The following is a 20,358-nucleotide window of genomic DNA, read 5'->3' as shown; positions in this document are numbered from 1 at the left end:
GTTCTAACGCGCGGAACGAAAATTACGCGAGTTTCGCTTATATCTATACACGGGGTGCACGAAGACATTATAAGCGACTTGCAAAATAAATGCGAGCGGTTAAAGTGCTACGCGCGATTCGAAAAATACTTATTTGTCTGATTGAAGTACTTACGCGCAGTATTCTAGCTATTTACTTGTGATTCCCGGCTTCCGCTAAGTTTACGCGTACGATTGTAACGCGAATATGAACGACAAGAATATTAAGAGTATTTTTTATCTTCCGTATCTGCTCGCCAATATTGTGCTGACACATTTTTTTATAAACATTGATTCTCAATCTCAATAAAACAATAATATTATTTGCAATTTTAATTACGTACGTAATATTTTTCAATATTTTTATATAGGCATGTCGAGAAAAGGAAAGGTAACAAAATATTTGGACGAAAACTCATGGGTTAATGACAGCATCTGGGACGTTTTGACTTCCTTTTCTTGGGGATAGCTCCACGGCAGACGCGACATGGCATACAACAAGGAATATCTTCTTCTTCACATTGGATCTGAATGCAGTTGTGCGTTGCTGGCTTCGCTTTGGCAGGCGCTCGAGGAGTGATCAGCTCCACCTTGAGAATAAAAGACGTATTTTGTAATGTAACAAAAAAGTAAAATGGACATTAGGAAAATGTTAAACAAACACGTAGGTAGATAAAAAGTACACTTTTGAATAAGACTAGTATGTGTGTAATTGAAACAAAGCTTGTTTGAGTAATTTTTTTCATAGATACTGTAAGGTATGAAACTAAAACAGTACATAGATACGTTCTGTTTAGATTTTATATAATATTCTTTATTCTTCTAAGAGGATTAAAAAATACCTACTGACTTTATAAAATGCAGGTATTGTAAAAGCAAAGTGATTTAATTGAATTAGATTTATTACTTAGAGGGATAAAATGACATTTTATTACAAAGCGTTTGTTGCGTAGAAATCTGCGACTTTCCAGGAACAAGGCTAGTAGCCGGTGTTAATTAATCAGAAATATTGCAGTCATCTATCTAATAAATAATTTCTAGTTTCCAATCGGATTTAAGACGAAGAAAACGAGACTATTGTAATTCTCCAAACTTTTAGAGGAAACGTCTCGAGGAAAATCACTTACCCTCGGTTTCGGTTTCTGAGGTAAATTAGCGGTAGTTTATCTATTCAATAGCGTTTAAAACTCATACAAAAAAACTAACGCTATTGAATCGATAAACTACCGCTAAATGTACTCCGAAACCGGGGGTAAGGTAGTTTAAAAACAAATACCTGTATTCGTTTTAGATGACCCAATACAATATCGTAAATTTTCACAAAATGTACTGCTAATCATCATAAAGTATCGAAAAAGGTTTAAATATTTCTGACCCAAAAATACAAGCGCTAATGAAAAAAATTCTTGAAGTTGTTTCATGTCAAAAACTGTGGTCAATTGTTGATTCGCTTAAGAAATTAAAAAAGTACCATCAGGATATTATTTTATACACCGATTATTATTTTTATACATCCTTGTATTTTTTTCTAGTGATCCACAAAACGTGAAAACGGTACGACGGCGCTCCGTCATTCGTTCATTCATTCAATTGCTCATTCGAAATCCGATATACTTATTTATGTATATTTCAACTAACAATGTGCTCACTGCGTTACACTACACATAAAACTGGGGCAAAATGGGAATAACTTATGCCAATGATAGAGTGACAATATTATGTTAAAAACAGGTGACAGAAATTCATCTGATAAGCTGACAAATACTTATTTAGTAAAGTCGAAGCAGAATCGAAACCAGGTTTTTTACTTTATCGAATATTTGTTATAAAGAGGAATGCCACAAAAATTCTCTCTCATTTTGGGAGGAGAGTGGAGACTCAGTTGGACAGCAATAGCTTATAGATTATTTACAACATGCTACACAGCTGCTGACACTACAGCTGACATGCTGAACAGCTAATAGATTATTAACATTTATAAATACCTAGTAATAAAGTTACATAGAGGTATGTACTGTATATAGATAGTATTATATTACAGTGCAATGATCTGATGATGCAATGTAAATCACGATGACAAGACAAACGACATTCCATTGAGTAAGAAGATATCGTACAGTTCCATTTACACTGACTGCGAGCGCCACTGTTTTGGGCAAAATATGCATTCCATACAACTTTGGCAGACGATTGCATCATGCATTTAATCATTACTTTTGTAATTTTTTTGCGATCCGCAAATTGTTGTTTCGGGTTTCTTACTTTGTAGCAGTTTGTGTTGATAAAGTTCCCGAAAAACAAGTGTAATTTTTCGCACGGAAATTGTGCCTTCTATGAGATTTTTACTAGTGTCAAATTTCTACTTCGACTTTTTTAATGTTCAAAATAGTAAAAACCTGTTTCCATAACGTTATGCTTGTTTACCGAGGGTGTATGTAATTTTTAGTCTGTTGTAATAATAGTTATGTGGCAAAATTTTACCAAGTACCGGACACATAAGCAAACTCTGGGCGATTTTTAGCGAGCAATAAAAATTGGTAATAGTATTTTTCTCGACGCGGGACTTTTTAATCAGCAGTCGGATACCCATTTACGGCTCACAGGAAAATAGTCTTAAAATGAACTACTTTTAATACGAGAAAAGAAGTTAATTATTTTAACTGTATTGTCTATTGCAGCTGCAACTTTTCTCAGACGATGCTTTGCACTTCCAGTATAAACAGCTTTGGTTAACTCAATCCTATGCCTTTTATCCAAAGAGAGGTGTTCCATGTCCTGCTTTTAAAGTTTTAATTCAGTAAAAAAGCTTCATTAGGTTTTTTATTACTAACTTCGTATGCGTATTTGGTTCTCAAATAAATAATAAAAAATGATGTCTGCCCGTGCTTTATTACAAAATATTTATTTTGTCTATTGATCGCTAAGTCAACGTTAGTTTGTACTTAATAATTTTTCACCAGAATTTGAATTGTCATTTTAAAACTAGGACAGGAACCAAAACAAACCTGTAATGATTTTTATTGAAAAATAAAAATATTTAGGTTGCAATTTCTTCGGAAATATAGGAGGCGTCTGCAATAATGGAAATCTGGAGCACAGGAGGAAATTTGAAAATCTGGGGTAACATGGAAACTGGATGCAATGTGCAACATAGTATTAAATTGCAACAGTCGCAATTTCGCACTAGGCGTAGGGAGCGAAGGGGCGCAAGGTCACGCGGAAATAATCGATACTGCCCTTCAAATGTACAGGTATACAGTACTCGCACTACTCGCTATTCTGCGATTGCAATTCTTCTTCTTAGCGTATCGATGGCAAACAAATAATAGTATTAATTTAAAATAATTTATGACACTTTCTGTCTTGCTATACACTGCCAGCCCAGTATTCAGCTACGTGTACAGCGTTTTCTGTACAGGCGATTGCAATTAAAATGACATGATACAAGGACAAAAAGGATGTAAGAATTTGTGCTTCTGATTTATTTCCCTTAAGTTTGAGAGCAAGTTGCGTTTTACTTAATTGTGTTTTGAGCAGGTGATTCTTTTTTCTAAATATTTTTAGTGTTCTGCTAGTGTCTTTGATTGCAAGCGCTTTAATGCGCCAATAACAAAAAAAACAGATGCGATTTTTTTTTGTTAATTTGTAAGATGTTGTATACTTAAAAAAATATGTTATGTCTATCTTTTGAACAGTGCAACAAGTTTAAGATTCCTTACATACTAATAAAAAAAGTCGCTCATACTACGTGGACCTAACTTGTAAATGGTGAACAGCTCGTACTTCGAACTACGTATTTTGATAACCAGGGGCGAGATGTCATAAAAAAATCTCAGTGTTCTATTAAAACTACTGCTACGAAACAGATATTATACAAAAACTCTTCCTTCTACTACTAATCCCATACATTTTCGGATAGGCAATGTCTGAGCGAACGCGCTTCACACGAAATTCCCGGCAACAAAATTATCATGACTGTGTTAATACACGTTTGAAACTGTCCAATTCTGTATTTACATAAATCTGTTATTTATTTTTTGCACGAAAAACTTAAAAAAACATACTAAATAAATACAAGCGTAAATCCATCGTCACAAATTTTAACATTTACGAGTATAATATCAGTGGAATATGTCTCTCTCAAACAACATTTCTATATATTTATACTAGTTGACCCGCGCAACTTCGCTTGCGTCCAATAAGAGAGAATGGGTGAAATTTTTCCCCGTTTTTGTAACATTTTTTACTGGTTCTCTGCTCCTTTTGGTCGTAGTGTGATGATGTATAGCCTATGTCCTTTGTCGGATATCAAAATATCTCTATACCAAAGGAGATCGGCAGATTTCGTACAGCTTAAAGTTTGTGTTGTTTCGTAACAGAATTTGTACCACTTATTAAGGGGACTAAGTCACTTATTTTTATTTGGGAGTATTATTTTTAGAAGTCCGGATTAATTAGAAAGTATTTGTTTATTTAAATAATAATTTTTGGTCCATGGCTTATATTTGTTGACAACTAAAGAAAAAGAAAATCTCATGAGACGTCACTTTTCGTCTGACGTCTACGCATCCGCCAATTTGCTGTTGTTTTGAATTGTGGTTTTGACAGCATCTGAGCAATTTAGCGAACTATCGGGGCTTCTAAAAATGGACATAACTTTTACCTCCCAACTTTTAAAAATATAAGAATTTAAAAATAAGCTTGTCTATCATATTAGCTACCAATTAAAACAAAAAGTAAACCTAAACATGACATTTTATAAGCTGTACGAATTCTTCATATAAACCTGCCGTTCGCCTTTCATGCAGATTAGTTCAGTAGTTTAGACGTGATTGAGTAGCAGACAGACAGACAGAGTTACTTTCGTATTTATAATATTAGTATGGATGAAATCAGCGTTTTATACGAACGAATCTCCACATGTTTTTATTGATTTGCTATAATCTCTATTCGAAGTATAGTTTGTGTGCAGGTTTTATAGAAAAAATGTGTGATTGTTTCGCTGTAAAAATCACATGTGTGTGTTTAACAACTAGAAGCGGGTACCCGGAAAAGTTAAATTGACCCGTCCGATACTCAAAACTGTTTGAAAAATAATTTCATTTTCGCTGCATACTCGTAATTGTCCGTGAACAGGATCCTTGCATTATTATGCTGCAGTGGGAATACAATTAAACTTTGTTACAGTAAATACATTTTGTTTGTTTCACTTCTGTTATGATTTTGAGAACTTAATTCATCGTGTGTGTGTATTTTCTTAAATCTATATGTATAAAAATGAATCTCTATTTCCCTTGGTCATGCCATCACGCGTAAACTACTGGACCTATTGATTTCACTAATTCTTTTTTTTAGTATTCCTTGAAGTGCGGCGATGTTTAAGCACCATCCCCGTACTTCAAAAATCCCCGTACCTCGGAGAAAATAAAAAATAAGACTTATGAATTATTTATTTATTTATTCAAAATCGGCTGTTAGATGATACGCAGATTGCGGGATCAGTAGCGCGATTCTGTACCACTATTGACGACCGACAACGGGCCTGTTATTGAGAAATTTTGTATGAAAATCTGAACAGCGCCTCCGTCGGGCGTCGTAGGAAATATTTTGGCAGTACATTCTGAATGTCAAACTTTCGATACTCGACAGTACTGAATGTATAGAATCGCGGTACACGATAGTATTATTATAGTTTAGGCCAACACAACTAGCGAATCTAGGTTCCACGTGTAACTGGGAAACTCAAGAAAGATTAGCCTACATTGGAGCCCGGGTTTTCAACAATTTCCATGTCAAAATTTATCAAATGAATCTGACCGTCAGCGATTTAATCTACTTATTCCTACAAACTATCTTCTGATATGAACAAATGGATTGAAATTGAAATGGATTTTTCATATTTCCTCAAGGATTGTCTTTGTTTGAAATTACTAGAATTTAATTTGCATTTAACTGTACCAAACGTTTGGATATTACTTTATGCGTCGGATCGTAATAATTATTTTCATAGTAAATCGCCGTACCACAATTAATAAATTTTAAATTCCACGGTTTCGTAAACTTCGCAAAAAGCATTTGATATAGTCATGGATTTTTTCCGTGTCGGGCGTACCAATAAATAACGCGTTATTTAGACAAAATAACTGTAAAAAAAAGATAGCATTAGGAGTTACTTTCGTGCGACAACGCCTAATTTTGACGAATCCTCCAAACGTTATCAGTGGGTATATGCAGAGTCTAAGCTACGATAATATATACTCGTAATCACGCATATTCATATGCGTTAGTACCGATCGATACGAACGCATATGGACCGCACTTAGTACGCGCGTTACAATCGAACAAAAAGTTTTTTTCGCCGAAATATTGAGCCACTCCATGTGTATGCATTTATATCAGGAATACAAACGCACGAATGCATTAAACTATCGGTGTGTCTATGCTAATATTTAGAAGCGCGAACATCGTCTATATAGATTATAATGCTTCAACGGCCCTGCAATTTTTAAGCATTCAAAGCTCGTTGTTGACGCATACAAAGATATTGCGTTAAAGGCTCTTAGTAGCGGGTGTTAACATTTTATATAATAGGGATGTTTTCAAGATAACAGAACATAAATGACAATTAGTCCGCCAGTCAGATAATTAAAAATTTAAGGCAGTTTTTTTTCTTTAAATACCAATAAAGTGACTTACTTAAAAAGCATTAAAGTTATGGAGTGGGGGCTAATGATGTCACGGTGTTGTACATTATTTTTGTACGTGACGTTATGAGACTTTTCAACTCAATTTATCGTGGTAATAATTTTATTATGCACAAAAATTACAAATACGTGTGTAATTATTTTTCACTATCTACTAGATGGATTAAAAAAACAAAATTAGTCCTCATCCCTTTTGTTATTATAGCTCAATATGTAATCTAGTAGCCGTTTAGCGTTTTCTGTTCCTCGACCGGATGCGAAATATGTACATCAATAAGTATATCGTAGAAATATTATCGTTTTGTAAAAGTTTTTAAAAAAATATTTAAAAATAAATTTAAGTTATCCCTGTTCCACTACTGGCAAAGTATCTCCTCTCAGAATGAAAGAGCGGCTTGGTTTTGTATCGACTACGTCAAGTGCGGGTTGAAAACTTTTCTTTGCAAGGATTTCTCATTGTGTTTTCTTTCTCCGATCGAAGAGATCATTATTTCAAAATACGCTGTTACGATTATGATCGAATAAATTCTCTAGTTTCTTGTCAAGGTTGCGTCGATGAACAACATTTCTCAATGCGCCTGTACCTACATATAGTAATAGGACAGTGTGTATTAGGCTTGCTACTCATATTCGGTTCAGCATTTATCAGCCTTGCCGGGCGGCTAAACCGAATATGTGTATATCGACCGAAATTAAGTGATCGAATATCGGCACAAGCCGAACAAGTGAATTTGAGTCGGTTTTGTTGTTAGATAAATATTGCCGAACATTTTGTACTCAAGTGCTTATGTGATTTGATATACAGTATACTAAGTGAGTGAAAGTAGATAAATTCGACAGGAATGATGAAACCGCCCAGCGTGAACATGGACATGAAGAATATGCAAGAGCTGAGCATGAGCACTGCTGATCTCGCTGTGTTCTGTGTCCCCATGGAGGTGCCCCTCAGCAGCTGTTATACACCAAGGAAGAATATGCTTGGTAAGTAACTACCAAACTAAATTTTATTAATAATTGAACCAGATGAGGCTGCTCGATTTGCATACAAACTATCCTCCCCTATCTTTATCCATTAAGAATGGACTTTCGAAAATAACGCCTATGTTTGAATCGGATTTTAAACTAAAAAAGCAAAATCGGTTTACTCGTTAAAAGACGGGCATGCAATCTTTCGTGTTTATAATATCTAATACGGTGTAGTATATTAAATATTAATCGATGTAATTTAATACAAACTTTTTTGCATCTATTGTCGTAACTGGCTACTAAACTGGAGTTACGTACTTACACAGCAAAAATGAATATATAACATAAAATGTTGCTATTTACCTCAATATTCCCCGTACGGTTAGGCTCATCAGTTTGTTTGCCGATCTTGAGGATGAAAACGTCTTTGTCCGGATGCAGTACTTTCTGAGCTTGCACCCCTTTGGGCGCATCCTTGGGGGTGACGTTACAAATATCGCACATGGTATCGTGAGCCTCGTCTTTGGTGTACACCAGCTCGGAGTTCAAGTTAGTTCTGTTGGTTAAAGCTTCGCATATGTCGTCGGGTATCTGAAATAAATAAATGAGCATTACTAATAATATCTGAGTTTTTGTTTACTTATATTATATACTAGCGGCCCGTCCAGGTTTAAAAAGTCTTTTCTCCAAAAATCCTTAAAAACTTTTACACAACAACTTTTCTCGTCAATCACTCAATCTTAAGAAAAACCGCATCAAAACTGAGAATTTCGCAATTTCTAGCAAATGACAATGATTTTCAATTGACGTTTAGGTGTAAAATTTGCAACGAATTCGGCAAATACATAAACTTTCCGAAATCCATCGTGCGAGCGATGAAAATCACTTGAGCAATTCGATTCCTCCAACAATTTAACTAATGCTAGTGGTTCAACTGAAGTCATATTTTTCACATAAAACAAGACAAAGTCTTCTCGAATTTATAAAAATAATTTTGAGTAGAACTAAATTATGAACTAATTACTCGTGGGTCGCACGGTTCCTGTAAGCGCATCATATTATACTATAGATAAGCATTCTCGTGAATTGCTAATTATATCTGTTGCATCTGGAAATGAGTAATAAAGGTATGCTTTGACGATTATTGGCTACGTGGAAGCCTCCAGACGCGTAATTAGACACAGAGCGTTGCGTCGGAAGCTATGCCTTTATAAATTATACACCCTCGACATCAAACAGCGCTTTCGCTATATTTTTCTAGTGAAATCTAAACTTGGTTGTTTGCGTAGGAGTATATGCAGTTTCATTTATTCACATAATATGATATAGATATTCTACAAAGACCAAACAGAAATAACCAAGTGAAGGCTCACCATATAATAAAAGAAATATTAAAATGTCATCGCCAACACTGTATAATTGGCCCCGGTCAATTACCCAGTATTGCTCGTAGGTGTTTAAAAACTTAATGAGCCGTAACACCTCGTTAATATGAAAACAATTTTACCTTTTGATCTATTTCTGACGATTGCAAAGAACAGATGAATTGGTGTTTTTCGATGACAAATATAGTAATATTTTATAATAATGAATTTAAAATTAAATATTTTCTGAGGAGCTTTTTAATTTTTAGTTACAAAATTTTACTAGTCGTATAGATATTGGAGCTCATGTACACAATTCCGCCATTTCCCATCGTATGATATCAATTCGTATCCGTGTCGCCACCGCGTCGCATCGGTGTCGCCATCGCACCGCAATCGCGTCGTCACCACACCTCAATGGCGATGCGGTGCGGCGGCGACATCGTCTACGAGACCCTTATCAATCGTTCGGGGTATAGTAAAATCAAGCTGCGTAAGCGCGTAGGCGAAGCGATAGTGATGCGGTAGCGAACGTCTACACGAAGCGTGGCGGGACGATGACGTCGGCGTCGTAGCGGCGCTAAGGTGTTGGCATGAGAGCGGAAATATCTACACGCGCGCTTTACAATTTTAAAGCTGGCTAGCTAATCTTTGTAATATCGTGCAGAGCGATCTGCGGAACTTCTTAATTCATGTTATCGATACATTCATGGTTTTTTCCTCATTAGAATTTTTTCTAATTATTTTATCATTGAAAGGTAAATCCGTACTTTGTTAAAAATATAAATAATTTTATCCATGTGACCTGTACCTTTTTGTAACCACGGTAAGAACCAAAATTAATAAATCTTTTTATTTTTCATTGCAATTTCTACGGTATTTTACGGTACCTGTTTTTTTCTGATCTGAAAAGCTTTTTCTATCACTATGAACGACATGACCACTTAAGGAAGTTATTTCTAGTAGAGTTGCTTATTTTATGAACGAATCCTAATCTCAACAATGCCTTACAGATACTTCGATTGGCTTTTTAAGATACAATATTATTATTTTTGACCTGGTTGTAATTGCGCTGCATCTCAAGGCAATTTTATCTTTGGTTGCTCTACCTCTTTTATTGATATTTAGTAATGAGCACGAAGCTGTAAAGGGTGGAATGTGGGATTAATCATCGATACACGTGCCGTAATGACGTATTTCAGAATTTCTCTGTATGATTATTGTACCGAAATTACAGTACATTGAGAGCCGATAGTTCTGGAAATCGAACCCATTCAATATCGGACAAGTAATACTGTTGTTTCGTTAATAGTGTACAGGCTAGTTCCTCGTAGCGAGCCGCTACGGCGACCTACGAGGAGGCGGGGCTTAAAAGCTTGCTATTTCGCGTAGCACCGCGTGTGAAAGGGATAGTCCCAATGACCGTCAGTTGCATCCCTAGCCACACGCACACATGTATACATCTAATTCCTATTATAGGTAACACATACAAATAGCCATTGATGGTCATCAATGATAATCGAAGTTGCAATCGTGGATGTGGTATAGAAATACTGAAAACGTTAATTGATAATTTAGATTTTATTTATCTCCAAGTCAGTCAATTATCAAAAAATACAATATTTTGAGTAAAATATCTGGAAACGTTTACGCGAATATTAACAATAGAATTGAAATATTTTTTCGGTCACTCCAGCATAAGTAATATTTAAAGATCACTGTTTCGACGGCTGCTGCATTTACTCGTTATTTGCCCCCGGGCAACAAAAAATATTATAAAAATGCGTGGAAAAATATTATGCCATAATCAAATTTTATTTAATCGATGTGTTTACATGTGTCTCTCTCTATCACAGGGTTCAGTCATGCTATCTCACTCCAACGTATTATCTTAATCAGTTAAGTTAGTTTGTTTAATAATGTTAAAGATAGCCTTCACACAACATGAAAGCTGAAGGCTGAAAGCTTCGTGGAAAACCCAAGAGCTTTGCAGAAAATGCATCGCGGCCATTAACCAATGACGATGACTTACGTATAACATGTATTTTGCTGAATAAATACCAAAGGTCTTTCCTATATGCATGCATTGAGAAACTGACTACTATATTCTTTATAAAGATTTTTAAATGATTGAGAGTAGAGTGGCAATAATTTTATTAGTCTGCCAAAAAAAAGTTAGTAAAAAGCTGGCAGGCATTTTTTCAGGCATTTTTTCAATTACCAAATAAATAAACTCACTGCATATATTGCATCGATAACTTATTGCAGCTTGTAATTAAGTCAGAACTCAGATTAAACTGCACTGAAAAATACGTATCCAATATTTGTCATCAATCGAATGAAAATGTATTGATTTTAATGGCTTCAATGTAATTAGGTAGCCATCATTTTAATACAAATACTAACGTTTGCCATATAGTAATGGTCACTGTGACTGGTTTTCCCTTACGTTGAGGGGGTCTTTCCAAAAGTTTACGTATCGCGTAAATTTCGCAGGTTACAAAATTATGTATTACTTTTCCCGTAGCTTTTTCCCGCGACGTCGACCGCGTGGTTTGTGACTTAAGACAGAATTTTCATACAAACTTTCATCCGATATTTTATCCCTTTTGGGGTAGAATTTATCAAAATCATTTCTTAGCGGATGCCTACGTCGTAACATCTATCTGCATGCTAAATTTTAGCCCGATTCGTCCAGTGTTTTGGGCTGTGCGTTGATAAATCATTATGTCAGTCAGTCACCTTTGAGTTATCTAAATATATTTAAATAAAATACATCACCGAACGGGCAATAAAGATCTAGTTATTGTAGGTACTATTTGGTGACCTTAATGTGCTTTCATCAGCGCATTACACAATGTTTGTGGTATTCAAAATGATTGATCATGTGTAAAGTTGCAATCAATTATCAACTGCGTCTTAGCACTAACCAGCCTTCCGATGATTGAACCATTATCATTATTAACTCTAATGGGCAGGGAAAATGGAAGATTATGCAAGCCGCATACAAGACCAAATATGGATTTAATTTTTATATATATGACTTTAACAATTGTTCAATTCGGCAATGATTTTCCGACTAAGGTAGTACTTTATTTGACAAACAAATTATGACGTTCGGAAAAATAACATTGAAAAATCTATAAAAAAGTTAAATGAAAAAGATTTTCCATCGTCGCCTCACGGAAGAATTTACTTAAATATATTTTTCGAAGAACTCGTGCTAATGGTTGATTTCCGCATTAAAAAGAGTAAAAAGCACAGACTTAACGGAATTAATTGCGGTTAGCGTGTTAACGGCCTCGGCGGTACAGGAAGTCTACGAGTGCAAGTAAAGTGATTAGAGGCACCGGCTATATTTACGGGCTATTTTTAGTGGGAACAATTAGCCACCCTCGCAACTCAATAACTCCCCACGTTCGGCAGACAGCGACGGCTAAAAATGATCCTGAGCGACAGACTGCCGCTTTACATGGTTATAGGCAGGTTGCATTGGCCGGGGTCCACGTGAGGCATTTTAACGTATAATGCGTGTTCGCGTTATTCCCGTATTCTGTTATACATTAAACATGCAACGCGAGAGTTTAAAAGCTATGATGGTTGTAGCCATGCATCATATTTCTTTTTTTGAAACAATTATGGGCAGCTTGAGCGCTAAAAATTACGGCCGGTATTTAATATTTGGTATCTGGAGGAATGGCTGGATATTTTGTTTAGTGTTTGAGAGTACCATTGTGGTGAGAGGATTAGTCATCACAGGTCTTGCGTTACCGAACCTATTAGAATTTATTTAATACATTCACATGCACTTTATCTGTTGCATAAATTCATAGTGTTCAATTGATTCATCTCGTGTCGCGGAAAGCTTTGCAAACCATATAATCCGGCACGACCGTTTGTGGGTCATACAAATATTGAGTTCCGTGTTAAACCAAAAATTGAAAAAACGTGCCCCTGATCTGGGCCGTGTAGAATCAGGCAGCAATCAGAACTTGGAATGAATTTTGGCAATTCAAGAGACGCATTTTTTTAAGTTTGTTTAAAGTATCATATTACAGTCAGATTTTAAACGAATTCTGAATTTAGAAGTTGATTTTGAACGAAATATTGTCGCATATAATATACAGTGAGAAAATTAGGTACCAAATGTTACTTAAAAGTTCTCTAAATGGTCATATCAATAAATAATTATTGTATTTTTTTCCTACTTTGAATTTAACTCAACTGCGTTACGAACAACATTATAACAATATCAACATCGCACTTCGAACTTGCAATTACTCATCATGAACTTCAACTAACTTAAGAATAAGTTATCTAATCAGTTCATATCTGTATTGATAACTTTAAGTATAAGTGATTAGTGAGCCGTAGCGCAAAGTCGCTGCGACGCGACGCGATGTCGCAGTTGCCGCTCCGACGGACGCCTTCAATTATGCTGCATCAACAAATCTATTGCATAAAGTGATGCTTAATATTTTATTTACCTTATAGCATATATTTTGTTTACCTTATTGTTTTTAAAAACATGTTTTTTTAAATATGATATATTATAATCACGTACACCTTCTGCCCAGTGTATTTTTATTTTTATTGCCTAAATAAAAGGAGTGTTTAGGAGTTAATATAATTTTGACTTCGGCTGGAACAATATCTCTGAGCTGTTGCTTCGGGTGTCGCGTGCTCGTTTCACGGTTAAATATTATCGCGATCCACTATTCGGTTGCTTTATATCTGCTTTGCGGGGCCAGGCCATGATTTTTTGAAAAATGTATGACTTTTTACTTTTTGCAAGTAGGTTGTACTTTGTACAAATTCGCCGATGTTGCTCAAGTGTGGCTTAGATTCTGAGCATTTCTTAAACAAAAGTTAAAATAATTGTTGCAAAGCAACGTCAACCAACTTCGTCAAATCAACATCATTTAGATTAGGCGTTATTTGAAAAAAACATTTTTATGACGCCAAAGGTTTAAAATTATACGCTGCTTAAAATCGTAACGTTAGAAAAAAACATTTTTATGACCCCAAAAAACGGTCAATGCAAATTCTAAAGAAATCTTAACAAACTTTCTCTCTACGCGAGAGTCCAACCTCTCGCGTAGAGATTTGGAGCGGCTGTCCACCGCCTGTAGCAACAGCATGCTAGTAGCCGTTTAAAAAAATATTTTTATCCTTCCGACAAAATAATCAAATTTTGAAAATTCGAGAGGATTTTACGCTGCCTATTAAAGGCTGTTGCTGCACCTAAAATATCCGTGTTTTTATTTGCGTCGGTCGACAGGACTAAATTCCCATCATAGCCTGCCGTTAATTTATTTACGTTTTATGAAATTATAAAGTACGAAATGTACACTATTGGTATGATAGCGCGAGAGGGGTAAGCGGTGCGGGAGGGCGGTCAAGGTCCCCCTCCCTCACCCCCGCGATATGTGGGCAGCCATCCTGCGCGTCCCCCCCAGCGTGCCGGAGGGGTGGGAAGCTCGAGGGGTGGCAGGTGGTGGCGTGCGGCGCCTACCCCCTGTTGCACAATATTGCGTTGCATGTGTGATATTCTGTCCGGTCCTTCGGGAAAACAAATTGTAATGAATCTACTTATTGTTAGCGCTATCTGATCAAGTAGTTTAAAGTTTGTCTCAATAATATAATAATACTGGTATTGTAACCGGTTGTTATGATATTTTTTAGCGGATAGTTTATATAAGTTTATTTATACGGGTTGGTTTTTCCATTAAATTATCTTATTTAATTTCTTATTTATTTTTCATCGATACAATTAAAAATATGTCATCTCTTCCAAGGTATGTAAAATTTCGTATACGTACGCTAAAACGCGAGTTCATCGGCGTGAAAAGATTTACCGAAGTAAAATGTCTGAAAAATCTGTCCCGTAGTTTTTTCGTGAAAGTGTAACAAACAAACATCGCCATGCAAATAAAAAATACGCATTTATAATACATACATTATATCACGCCTTTTTCCCATTGGGGTATTCAAAAAACAAAAGAACATTAATTATAATATTTATACGATACAGCGCGAGATGGACAAAGTTTTCCTAAATTATAAAAATATTTAAGAAAGAAGTATTAGCCATGTTTTGTGGTTCTGGATATTCCCATCAATATAATCTAACTCTAGTATCTCTGTTTAGCAACAAGTCGAGATAATGACTAGAAAAATCGTTTTCGTGAATTCTATTGGTCTTACAACATTTCATAATGAAGTAAGAGCCCTCCTACGATGAATGGAAAAATAACTGGCATGGTCTCAAATAGCAACAAGTGATGTATGACGTCACTAAGTTATTCTATTTTTATGTTATTGTGTCTGTTCTATATCTATTCTCTTTATCGAGAACTTTCGAATCTTTACATAGCTACATCGAGTAGCTTGATTCTCTACTACTATCGACTACCGACAACCGGCTAGTCATCGAGAAATTTTGTATGAAAACCTGTAGCGCAAACAGTCGAGTATCGAAAGTTTGACATTACAGAATGTACTGACAAAATAGTTTCTACGACGCCCATAAGAGGCGTTAATCAGATTTTCATACAAAATTCTGTTCAGCGCCTCTGACGCGCGTCGTAGGAATTATTATGGCAGCACATTCTAAATGTCAAACTGTCGATACTCGACAGTACCAACTGTACAGAATCGTGCTACAGCTTATAAACTTCTACTTTACAGCGATTCGGCGTTCATCGAATTGTTAGTAGGCGCTACAAATCTGCCAGATTTTTTCATGAATGCATTGTTCAACGCAACTGGTTGTTTTTCCGATACTACGAGGGTGGTTCGTTTTCAATAATTGTGACAGCGGTCGAAACCATTGACTGCGACCGACGGCTGCATCTAGTTAGTCAGTTCGGACGCACTCCCGAACAATCGTCACCGGTAGCTCAGAGTGCGACGTAACGAAGCAACTATCAAAACTGTACAACTTTTATTTGTTCCGTGCTGGTAGTGACCAGAGCGACGTGTTATTTTATCATTTTAGCAATAAAATCGAAATCAAATCATTTTAGGTCAAATGCTGACACTTACGATAGACAAAGAGAGTGAATTTACCGCCAGTTCGGAATGTAGGGCCAATGAGAAGAGCTGGTCCTCTATCGGGAAGGCGTGGGTTCGATTCCCACACGGAGCAATTATTTGTGGATCGCACAAATAATTGCTCCGTGTGGGAATCGAACGGATATCTATATATCGTACAATCGTTTCGGATATGGCTGTGCTTTGTGTCCGTTTTTTGTATGTGTGTAAAAGTCCCCGCGTCTTCGCGAGCAATTCTTAGTGCGAGAGTTGTCTTTTAAAACAAAAAAATTAAGAAAAGCTCAGCTGCTTGGGATAAAATCGAGGTTTAAGGTTACCTACCTGGAAATTGAGTTTGTTGGTGCGTCCGTCAGCGCCGACCATGCCGCATGTCTCCGAGCACATGGACTCATCATCATCACAAGTACAGCTCTGCTGCAGCTTCAGTTGCGACGCGGTCAACTTCGGCGGCTTCGACGTACTCTTAGGCACACGAATCTTTACCTGATAACATATAACTTCCAATTTAAAATAGCCTTTTTGACGTAAACTTAGTCGAAAGTATTTAAAATAGTCATTTTGTTGTCCGTTTTTTGTAACGGAATAAGAGTGTCTTCATCACGGCGTTACTATGACAACGCCTCTCAAAATTTTTATGCAACTATGTTCAGGCTCGAATAGGGATGATGAGACGTTATTTTTTTACAGACGAGCAGAAAAAAGACAAGATTCTACCTTTTCAAGTCAAAGACTAAGAGTGATAAAAGGAACAGGCGATATCCATAAATCACTTTCTGAAAAATTACTTTTTACTAGTGATACTTCCCAGAATTATCAATTTCTCAAAACACAATCATTCCTTTGACTTATGCACAGATTCTACAGAATTTTATTTTTATAAGAAATTTAATGAACGCGTTTTTAGAATACCGTTACAAAGAATGCATTTAATTTGCATAAACGCTTTGACTTAATAAAACATATAGTCCAAGATCCCAGGGCCCCCAGACGTTACTTATTTTTGAAGTAACGAATTTTACGGTATAGACACTCTTCTATGTGTTTAAGAGTGTGTGTGTACTAACTAGTTTGTCTAGGCGGCCCGTTCACAGGTAGCAGGTAGAAAAGGTAGACAAAAACATAACTTACTTTTGTTAAATTCGAAGTGCTGATTTTTATATATGTCACATAAAATATTATTAAAAATAAATATTTCATATTGACAGACCGTTTCTGTGGGCGGTAATTCCTCCCAGACGCTTGAAACCTCATAAAAAAATTATCGAACTTTTGTTATATTCGAAGTCTTCTGCTTTATATATGATGTTTGGGGGGCTATTTTAATTTCTTTTGTGTACAGCCAGACCAATCTGAAGGGCCAAACATTCTCCAAGACACAATTAAAATTTTTATTAAGCTCCCCGAAACAATTATTTTTTTTGCCTACAAAGGGTTTGTTTTCAACAACAAATTATTGAGTTAAATGACAATTTATTATTATTATATTTATATAGAAATGCAGTAAAAATATGATCTTCTTCCATTATTATTTAATTAAGTCTTAATCTTCATAGTTAGCTTCATATGAGTTTCGACTTTCATCCTCGAACCAATCCTGGATTTCATTATTCAAGTCGTCATCATCGTTATTATCTTTGTTCGAATCTTCTGAAAATACAAAAAACATTATTGAAGGTATGAATTGCTGTGCATATAAAAAATGATTTTGATGTGAACTTAACATACCTGATTCATTTTCGAGTAATTCACTGACAAGACTTGGTAACTGATCGCCATCGAACCAGTAAAATTGATATTGGTTCTCATCCAATGTCCACCCATTATTCTCTGGACTAAAACCAGGTAAATTTTGTGTATGTGCATTATTCCATATACTTGCGATGTAGTTTGCTCGACAGAATTGTTGGAATAGTTCACTCTTACAGGGTGGTAAATTACATGAATCAAAGTTTCTCACGCTTTTCCTATTAAATTCTTCACTTACGTCAGATACTGTGTAAGTATTAATGAAAAGTTGAAGTCTGGCAGCATCCACATCGATTATTCCGGGAACATTGTAAACATCGCAAATAAATTTTTGTATTACATCGAATACTTTTTGTTTTGTGTCATAATCCTTAAATAATTCTTAAGAATTTAATAGGAAAAGCGTGAGAAACTTTGATTCATGTAATTTACCACCCTGTAAGAGTGAACTATTCCAACAATTCTGTCGAGCAAACTACATCGCAAGTATATGGAATAATGCACATACACAAAATTTACCTGGTTTTAGTCCAGAGAATAATGGGTGGACATTGGATGAGAACCAATATCAATTTTACTGGTTCGATGGCGATCAGTTACCAAGTCTTGTCAGTGAATTACTCGAAAATGAATCAGGTATGTTAAGTTCACATCAAAATCATTTTTTATATGCACAGCAATTCATACCTTCAATAATGTTTTTTGTATTTTCAGAAGATTCGAACAAAGATAATAACGATGATGACGACTTGAATAATGAAATCCAGGATTGGTTCGAGGATGAAAGTCGAAACTCATATGAAGCTAACTATGAAGATTAAGACTTAATTAAATAATAATGGAAGAAGATCATATTTTTACTGCATTTCTATATAAATATAATAATAATAAATTGTCATTTAACTCAATAATTTGTTGTTGAAAACAAACCCTTTGTAGGCAAAAAAAATAATTGTTTCGGGGAGCTTAATAAAAATTTTAATTGTGTCTTGGAGAATGTTTGGCCCTTCAGATTGGTCTGGCTGTACACAAAAGAAATTAAAATAGCCCCCCAAACATCATATATAAAGCAGAAGACTTCGAATATAACAAAAGTTCGATAATTTTTTTATGAGGTTTCAAGCGTCTGGGAGGAATTACCGCCCACAGAAACGGTCTGTCAATATGAAATATTTATTTTTAATAATATTTTATGTGACATATATAAAAATCAGTACTTCGAATTTAACAAAAGTAAGTTATGTTTTTGTCTACCTTTTCTACCTGCTACCTGTGAACGGGCCGCCTAGACAAACTAGTTAGTACACACACACTCTTAAACACATAGAAGAGTGTCTATACCGTAAAATTCGTTACTTCAAAAATAAGTAACGTCTGGGGGCCCTGGGATCTTACTCTAATACACCGGCTAACAAACACGAAATGTAAACTGCACCTTTTTAAATCTTGCATCTAGAAAATTGTAAATTTTCCATATTAGTTTTCTAGGTAATGTAAGTACGCTCAAAGAGGAGCACTAAGAAAAGATTTCGCTGAATTCAACCTCAAAGGGGCTTAGAAAGATATACAGTATAAATGCATCGTGCCCCATCCTTGATACACGAGGCCGATGAGATATGTACCCACGTGTAACTATTTTAAAATTATTACATTAAATAAATGTGTATTTTTATTAAAGAATGCAAAACTCAATCATTTTAATTAAAACACTGACGTAGGTAAACAAAATTGTGTGTTTCTTGGAAAAGAAGAAGAAATGGTAAACTTTCAATTTCGTTTTTTATATCTGTACTTTAGTACAGTCTTTGTATCCGATTAAAGAAATAAAAAATCAAGGTATCAAATTACTAAAATGGGCATTGCGTATCGTATAAGAATCATTCCCATCGGCTTTACGAGTCAACGGTTACATGCAATATAGCTAATATCCACTGAGATATTTTCATTCGTAACATTTATTACCTAGTAGACAAACTTGAGTTTCAAACTAACGAGGATAACTAGAATCACGTGGGTGTAAAACAAGAACATTAAATTTCCATTTCACGATTTAGACCACAATTTAATTAAAACTTTTTGTAAAGGGAAATGCACTGAGGTATTTTCTGTACAGCTTAAATTTGTTGCAATCCATTACATGGTAAATACCGAGAATTCGCAATCGGTAATAACTAACTTGTAATTAGTAGGAGTACTCTCGTTTACACTGCGCGTAGAGAAGTTCTCCAAGCGATGCCACGATAAAGCGGCGAGCGGGTGTTCGGCTCACATGCGGAGCTTTGTGAACATCTAAAGTTCAAGTTTAGTGTTTGCGCCGAAGGCAACATCCAACCTGGCACACTTTCTACCTCAATTTCAAGTTCATTTTCACACAGTACCGCAAATAAGTAGTTTAATTCTCTCACCTCGTTTCCATTAAATATTGCACTTATTTCTTCGTAAGGTTTTCTTGATTTGGCCGGTGCCTCTTGCGTCGGTGGGGTCCTTCTCTGCGGACTACCCAT

The 20,358-nt window shown here is 35.6% G+C and overlaps 1 protein-coding gene across 1 annotated transcript; it reads right to left on the bottom strand.

Moving 5' to 3' along the window:
• Positions 1-440: 440 nt before the first annotated feature.
• On the bottom strand, positions 441-20,358 carry LOC142986711 (uncharacterized). The gene is made up of 4 exons (XM_076135314.1): positions 20,260-20,358; positions 16,430-16,591; positions 8,052-8,279; positions 441-608 (listed from the first exon to the last, which is right to left on the bottom strand). Exons 1-4 carry the CDS (start codon positions 20,356-20,358, stop codon positions 441-443), a joined length of 657 nt encoding a protein of 218 aa, XP_075991429.1.

Source organism: Anticarsia gemmatalis, chromosome Z (genome assembly GCF_050436995.1).
Source record: "Anticarsia gemmatalis isolate Benzon Research Colony breed Stoneville strain chromosome Z, ilAntGemm2 primary, whole genome shotgun sequence".
Lineage (NCBI taxonomy): Eukaryota > Metazoa > Arthropoda > Insecta > Lepidoptera > Erebidae > Anticarsia > Anticarsia gemmatalis.
This window is presented reverse-complemented; position numbering and strand designations above follow the sequence as displayed.